Source organism: Microtus ochrogaster, chromosome 24 (genome assembly GCF_000317375.1).
Source record: "Microtus ochrogaster isolate Prairie Vole_2 chromosome 24, MicOch1.0, whole genome shotgun sequence".
NCBI classification, from domain to species: domain Eukaryota; kingdom Metazoa; phylum Chordata; class Mammalia; order Rodentia; family Cricetidae; genus Microtus; species Microtus ochrogaster.
In genome coordinates, this window is record NC_022024.1 from 26,508,187 (window position 1) to 26,516,489 (window position 8,303).

The window sequence follows — 8,303 nt, forward strand, 5'->3', positions numbered from 1 at the left end:
CAACACCAACACAGCAAGAATCAAATTTCAAACTGAGTTTGGGTAGGGACAGAAGAATTTTTTAAGAGTTCCCTGAGAAATTCAGAATGTATAAACAACAAAACAGCTATTTTATTATTAATAGTTAATATTTACAAAGAGCTCCAGAAAAAATAGTGAAAAAGTTACTTGCCCAAAACTAAGCAGTTAAGTTGCAGGAGCAAGAGGAGGAGGAACACGTAAGGAAGGAGCAAGAGCCCATGACCAGTCTGAGACACAGACCAAGACCCTCTCTCAAAGCCAAAGAACAACCACACGGTACACATACAGACACTAAAATCTACACAAGAAAACAACCCCATAGTTATTGCTTTTTTAAAAAATTCACCTCAATAAATTAGTAATAACTTCATCAGACTTGAGCCCTCAGCTGACCCGAGAAACTCCTCCCAGTATATCACTTTAAATATGGTTCCCCAAATGGGCACTCCTGGGGCTCCCCATGCGTTCCCTCCTTGTACTTATCCAAGTAAGTCCTATCATAGCTAGGGATTCTTCAAGCAAGCCTCTCTTCCAGTGCACACACATCCCATAAGGATTGTATCTGCTTCAATCGTCACTGTGTCTGGCACACATGGCAGGCCTACAGTAGATGAACAGGAACTGCGTCACTTGAATGAAGGCCTCCCCATCCATCACCCCTCTTCTCGTCAGGGATCACCCTAAGGCAATGGTAACTACTTATTGCCTGAAATGCTAGAGATCACTCCTGTTTTCTGCTTTGTTTTCCTGTAGCTTTAACTGTATGCAACACTGGCAAGTTCATGTTCCTAAAAGAACCCTCTCACTGCTTAGTCAACAATTACTATCTCCTCCTATATCCCAGGTATACTTTTTCATTTACTAGGATACTGACTTCCTCTTCTTGCAGAATGAAGCTGAAGGTTTCAGTAAGAATTGTATGCTGGAAGAAACAAGCAAAGAAACTCAAGACCTTGAACTCAAAGAAAAGTCCCCATTAAAAAAAAAAAGTAAGTATACTCAGAGACAGCACTGATTTCAGTAGGTACAGGAAAAACGTGATACTTTCTACGCCACAAAGTCAGAGTACTCAGAACATGTGTTATGGGTGCACAGGAACCACTGTAAGGAAACCCTGTGTGTTCACATCGAAAGCAGAGCAAGCACCCAGACAGTCAGAACATTGAGGGTGTAGCAAGTGTTACAAATGCTAAATACAGTGGTTCATACCCAAAGGAAAGAGGGAGGAAGGAGATTAAGGAAGGAAAGGAGGCAGAAAGGGGGGCTGACAAATGTGGGGAGAGCTGGGGAGGAGAAAATCATTAGTTTGTAGTCACCATACTTGACTAGATTATGCAAGAATCAACAATGTAAGTCTAGAAGAAATTTTTTTTTTGATTAGGAGAATACTTTCTTAAAGTATCTCCCTACACTATTTATTGGTTGCAAAAGAAGAAAAAATAATAATAAGTGTTGTATAGTGGAGGAACTAAGCAACACTTTGGACAAGTAATCCAAATTAAAAATCAGGTCTGAGATGTAGCTCAGTAAAATACTTGCCCCTAGGTTGGATTCTTAACACCAAACAGATAAATACTTTTGTTTAAAAGAAAGAAAGAAAGATAGAAAGAAAGAAAGAAAGAAAGAAAGAAAGAAAAAAAAAAAGAAAGAAAGAAATTAGCTTCATCCATGAATGTCAAAGTGACACTATGAACCTCCATGTGACAACCTGAGGACATAACATTCCTTAGCATAACAACATCCTTGCCAAGAATACAAAATTTTAATAGAAGCACAAGCAAACATTAAATGCAACATGGAAGCATTCCAGTTTAAAAAGAGGAAAAAAGAAAAGAGAAACATGCAGGAAGATACTATGGCTTGAATGTGTTCCCCAAAGGTCACAAAGAAACTTCATCCCCAGTGCAACAATACTTGAAGGTGAGGCCTTCATCATGAGGGCTCCGTTTCCATGGAATTGATGTCCTTACTGCGAGGGAATGTATGATACACACACACACACACACTCCTTCACTCTTTCATTCTCTTTCTTTTCCACATCCACATAGGACAGCACAGAACTCAAGCCCTCACCAGATGCTGAGTCCCTCCATCCTGGGTTCCCAGTCTACAGAACTTTAAGGATTTCTTCCAGTAAATTTCTCTTTATAAACTGTTTCATTACAGTGACACAAAACAACTAAAATGGGGAAACGTGTTTTTTTAAAGCACTTTATAAATACAAATAAACACTGTGGAACTATCCCAGATTAAAAGAGATCAAAGTAGAGTCAGCAAAGATGGTTCCGTAGGTAAAGACACCTGCCACCAACCCTAATGACCTGAGTTCCCACACTGGGACCCACAACAGTAGAAAGGGAGACCAGTTCCCACAAGCTGTCCTTCTGGCCTCCACAGAAGACGCACTAAATAAATAAATAAAAGAGATTAAAGTAATGTGACAAAAATTTTAAAACATTAAAACTCTAACTCCAGTTTCCGTAACAAGAGTAGGAGAATCAACATTAGAAAATATTCATTTTCTTCATTGAAGTTTTAAGAGTCAATGAGACAAGAATGATCCTCAACTGACTCAAAAAAAAAAAAGTAAGAGAAAAATAGAGGGAAAAGAAAAAAGAGAAACAAGCAAATGTTCAAGCAAATCGAGTAAAATATCAGCAACAGTCAGATACAGGTTGTCTTAGTTACTGTTCTATTGCTGTGAAGAGACACCACAGCCAATGCAATTTATTTAATTAGAAAAAAAAACATTTAATTGGGGGCCTGCTTACAATTTCAGAGGGCTAGTCCCTGACCATCATGGTGGGGATACAGCAGCAGGCAGGTAGGCAAGTCACTGAAGCAATAGCTGAGGTTACATTTGATCAGCAAGCTACAGGCAGAGAGCAGAGAGCCTGGGCCTGGTGTTGGCTTTTGAAACCTACAAGTCCACCCCCAGTAACACATCTCCTCCAAAGGCCACACCTACTAGTCCTTCCCAAACACTCTACCAACCGGGAACCAAACATTCAAAAATAATAGCTGTGGGGACCATTCTCATTCAAACCACCACAGGGGCAAAGAATGTAAGAGTGTTCTTTGTATTACTTTATTCTCCCAACTTTATCTAAGCTCAAAATTAGTTCCAATAGTAGTATGCGGACATCCAACTACCTGTTCTGCTCAAAATAGTGCCCCTAGCTACATGAGACCCCTGAATGGCTGACGTGCGGTTAGCACAAGTTAAAATATGCCATTGGAGTTAAGTACACCCAACATTTCAAAGACGTAAGAATGAAAAATGCAAAATCGTAATAATTTTATACGGATCACACACAGAAAAATAGTTTAAATATACTAGCTTAAAAGAATACTTTCAACTTATATGACAACTACCAATCCTGGGTTACAAATGACTCAAATTGGCACTGGACAGAGCTCGGCAGTCAACCCAAAGTGTTGGGTTTTACATTACAACTTTCTCTCTCAGTACCCTTCTGCTTTAAATACAGAAACCACTGGTTTCAAGCAACTTACGGATGAAGACTATGCCCGGTCCCTGCTGTCTTGAGTATCTACTACATAGCTAGTATTGTAAGTACGCCTACTTGTTGTGTTAAAAGATATTAGTTGAAGGGAGAAATGCCAACAAGAGGGCAGCGAATCTTCACCCTTTCTAAATCTTTGCTTATGTCCTACTCCCTTCCTCCCATAGGAGGGAAAGTTTGCTCTGAGCAGTCGTCAAGGCCCCCTCTAAGGACAGTGTTTTCCAAGGTGACCTTCCTCTGTACTACTTTAGAGCCTCGAGTGACTCTGTCATTTACTTTAGCACTTCACACAGACGACCCTGAAGGAGAGACTGGGTCTCACATTTATCCTGCGTCTTACACAGTGCTAACCACAGCAAATGAGCACTAAGGAGAGGAAGGAAGCAAAGTTCCAGGAAAAGGGAACAAACTGGAAACTCATAAAATTTGGCTGTAGAGGCTGGAGCGATGGCTCAGTAGTTAAGAGCACTACTTATTAACAGGATTAGAGTTCTCTTGCTATACCTACGAGACAGCTTACAACTGGCTGTTAACTCTAGTTCCAGGGGATTCACTGCCGAGTTTTGGCCTCCACTGGCACCAGCTGTGAATGTGGTAATCAGACATATATGCAGGCAGAATACATATAAATAAAATAAGTATTGTTTTTTAATTTGGCTCTAGTCTCTAGTAGTCTTTGGAATCTACCAACTTCACTGATGTAGACAAATCACGGCATCTCATTCACTTTCTACTTTCTGGTTTGTAAAACCAAAGAGATAAACCCAATTACCAGCAAAGCAGCCCGTCCTTTTACACAATTCTGAATTAAGTCCATTGTTTCCTTAGAAATGTTTTCATATTTATCAGCAAAAGAAAATCAAATGCTCTGTTACTAAATGATTCTATATTCTTTAGGAAAGAAATGGCATCGAGTTTACAAACTGCTTAATGTAAATGCTGATCTTCTTTCTGGCCACTGAGAGCCTTAAGTTCACGTATTTCTCAAAGTATCCATGATGGTTTGAAGAAGAATATGCCCCACAGACTCATAGGTTTGAATACTTGGTCCCTGGCTGATGAAACTGTTTGGGCTGTGGCCTTGTTGGAGGAGGTGGGTCCCTGGGCCTGGGCTCTGAGGTTTCAAAAGACTCAAGCCATTCCCAGTGTCTCCCTCTACACCTGCAAACTATACATCAAGATTGAGTTCTCAGCTGTTCCTGCCACCATGCCTTTGCTCCACCGTCATGAACTCTAACTTCTGAATCGTAAGACCCAAATTAAATGCCTTCTTTTCTAAGTTTCCTTGTTCATGGTATTTTATCGCAGCAACAGAAATGTAACCAAGCTAGGGGCTGGAGAGATGGCTCAGCAGCTAAGAGCCCCGACTGCAAGCACACAGCGGCTCACAGCCACCTGCATGTAAATGAGATCCTAATACCATAAAACAAAACATTCAATACATATATATCAGAGTACCTTCATTACAGTTATTGTTTTCCCAGACCTTTCTAAGTCTCGATGACACCTTTCTTTTAGTAAGCTAAAGAAAGGTAAGAAGGAAAAGTAGAGAGAAACAGAAGAGGAGGAGTAAAATTATGTGAGGTGCCTGAGGCCTTAGTGGTAACATTCAAAGACGGAGTTACACCTGACTATACATAAAATGCCCTTTGCTTCTTTCTTACGATGCTATCCAAATCCAATCAGAAGAAAATTATAATTGCAGAAATGAAAGATCTTCTACAAACAGAATGTTAGAGACGTAAACTATAACTCAAAGCATGGAGACCATTCCAAACAAACCTCTAAATCAGTCACTTTTAGAGATTTTAAGGCATAAAAATCAGCAGTCTTAATATTATATCTTAATATCAGTGCTGAGAAAAAAAGGTTGTAAGGGTAAGATAAATAAAAGAATTGATATTTATATAATTTAAAGTTTCATGTTATATCTGTTAGCGAAAGCCACCTGTAGAGCTAATAAAAAAACATGCGTTCTATGATCTATATTAGTAATATAAATCACAAACTTTAAGGTCCATCAAAGTACCCCTATGAAATGGTAAGCATTAAAATAGACACAAGACAAACCTGAACTCCTTCAAAGAGATGCAGGACCTCTCATAATTTGGTCACTGCCCACTAGAGTAGCCTCACCTGCCACCCACCCCTGAATACATCTCACTGCTTAAACTTCACTCTTCATCGCCCCCCCCCCATCACTTGCTCCTTTTATCACTCCATGGTTTCAGAAAGGCTATTCCCTCTGCCTGACACGTCCTTCCCTCTCAAGCTATAAATACGCCCTCCTTCCTGAAGCTTATCACAACTGCCTGACACCCTCCGAAGGGGCTCCCGAAGTGCTCCTCCTCCTTCTTCTTCACAGCACTGCAATTATTTTCTGATGTTCACCTCCCCAATCAGGTTCTGAGTTCTACAGGGAGGGCCACATCTTATTAAACCATATCCCAGCTCCTAGTATAATGACTGAATTCTACTGAAGCTCAACATTTAAACTGTAGAAGACAAAGATAAGTATGAGACATATTTCAAAATGTTCTATTGAAGAATATAAACATTTCACACAGTGGATCTCATTCAGGAGCAATTTAGTTCCTAGAGGACATTTAGTAAAGTCTGGAGATACATTTGGTTGCCTCAAGGCAGGTACAATATTGGAAGGAATGTGACTATCATTTACACACTAGAAGCCAGGGACAATGTTAGCCATCGACAAATGCACCCCTACAACAAAGAGTAGGGTTGCTCCTAAGAATCTCTAGGTCCAAGGCTGGGAAGCCCAGTTGTCATCTGACTTACTCAAATATGATGATTCAATAACACATCTCAACAATAGCCACAGTCAATACCATTTTTTAAGTTTTGGCAGAAACTTCTTGGACAGATAGACACCACAACAGCGGTAAAAACGACCTTCACATAAACCCAATGCTTCAGAGCATCAAGAGTACTGCAAAGCATCCCATAGTTTTGCAAAGCCACACTGAAGCTGCCAGGAACAACTCCCCAATCAGAAACCGCTGTTTATAAAACTTTAAAGCAAACCACAGGCAGACTCCTGTTTCTGGGGGTAACTATGACAAAAATACAGCCTGAGGCACGAGGGAATCAAAGGCCCTTAAGTAAATCAAGGAATCGATCACCCGCTGAGGGGAGCCGAAGGGCATGACTTTCCTTGCTGCCAAATCACTGATAATCAAAACAAAAAACAAAAAACCTGACTAAACAATTGCAAACGGGAGGGTCAGAGCTGTGAGTTAACCATTTCTCCTCCGATACAGGACCGAGTTTCAGACGACTTCAACTTCTGACGGCAGCTGAAGGGAAGCAGGAACCTTCCCTTCCTGTACACTGGGTGACTCAACACTCCTTGGCACATTCCTTAACCAAATTCTACAAATGCACTAAGTTCTTGTCCTTTGAACTACTTCTACCCTCTGAGTAACAACTCTTCACATGTACTAGTCTCAGAAGGCAGCGAATGGAAGCTATCCAAAAAAAAAAAACTTGAGTAGGCAACTCTTATTATTAGAGATTTTAATTATGTTATTCTAGGAACTGGTACCTAAACAAAACACCTACAGCTTTCCAATGCTCTTAACCTTTTTTTTACCCTCAACATTTCCCAGATATTAAACTGAGATGTCGCTGGTAGGAACTAAACTGGAGCGCATTTGCCGTTCGATCCATTTATTCTTGGAAAACTAAATAAGGTTTTTTGGTTTTGTTTTTTTTTTTTTTCTGGGGCTTGGAGAGGAAAAGGCACTTGTAATTCTTTCAAAGTTTCCAACAGTGAGTAAGATCTTCCTTCCTTCTCCGCTGACTTTGTCAGTTAAGCATCTTCAGTCTCAGGACTCAGGCCCGCGCTAGGCCGGGTCTTCCACTACCCCCCTGTGCGGTGCAGATGAGGAAGGCGAGGCAGGTGCGTGTCGTGGGGAGGTGGATGTACGAAAGGGCAGGGAAGGGCCCCACAGTTCCCCACAGCCTCCCGCAGACCCCCGCAGCCACAGCCGGGAAGCCGGGTGGGACACGCGGACACCACACCCTCCAGCCCGCGGTGACAGCCCGGAGCGGGAGCCAGCCCCCGGGCCTCCGGGCTCCAGCCTGCGCCCCGCCCCACCCGCGGCCCGGCTCCGGCAGGACAAGCAGGCCTCGGCAGCCGCCACTCCCGGGCCTAGCGGAGCCCGGAGTCCACCATGCCCGCCTCAGCTGCCCGGGGTCGGGCTCGGACGCTCGCGCTCACGTGCTGCCGGAAGGACGCTTTCACTCTTACCCTCTGCAAGATCCTCCTAAACATGGTTTGGCCGGCGCCGCCGCCACCGCCGCCGCCGCGGGGACGCTCCGCGCCCTGTGCGGGTTACTCGGGATCCGAGGGCGCGAGGGCCACCAGCCGAGCCGGGAGGAGGGCGGGGGCGAGGCGGCGGTGGACGCTGCTTTGGCGGCCCCGACTTCTCCACGGGCGGCGAAAGGCGGCGGACAAGCACGAGCCAGCGAGGACCCAGCCTGCGAGCGCCCGCCTGCCGGGCCGCCCCCGTAACTGACAGCTGGGCGGGCCCGCCCGTGGTCGGGGGGGCGGAGTCGCCGCCGCCCCGCCTCCTCGGCCTGGCCAGTGGCGGGGAGGGCGGGGCCGGAGGAGGGCCAGCCCGAAGCTCCGACCAATTGCAAGCGGGGACAGCGTGACAGACGGGTGGCAGGAAGCTGGGACCTCGGCTTCTTCCGGCGAGCGCCTGGGCGTCCGGGCGCTGGACCGTGTTC

General features: G+C 44.0%; 1 protein-coding gene across 2 annotated transcripts in view; it reads right to left on the reverse strand.

Annotated features, from left to right (window-relative positions):
- The window catches only part of Eea1 (early endosome antigen 1), a 92,739-nt gene extending 84,674 nt beyond the window's left edge, over window positions 1–8,065 (reverse strand). For both annotated transcript variants that reach the window (XM_005358135.2, XM_026784507.1), the window contains exon 1: window positions 7,822–8,065. In XM_005358135.2, coding sequence (XP_005358192.1) covers window positions 7,822–7,845 — 24 coding nt within the window. In that variant the 5' untranslated portion in view covers window positions 7,846–8,065. The remainder of the gene's footprint in view (window positions 1–7,821) is intronic.
- Window positions 8,066–8,303: the final 238 nt, after the last annotated feature.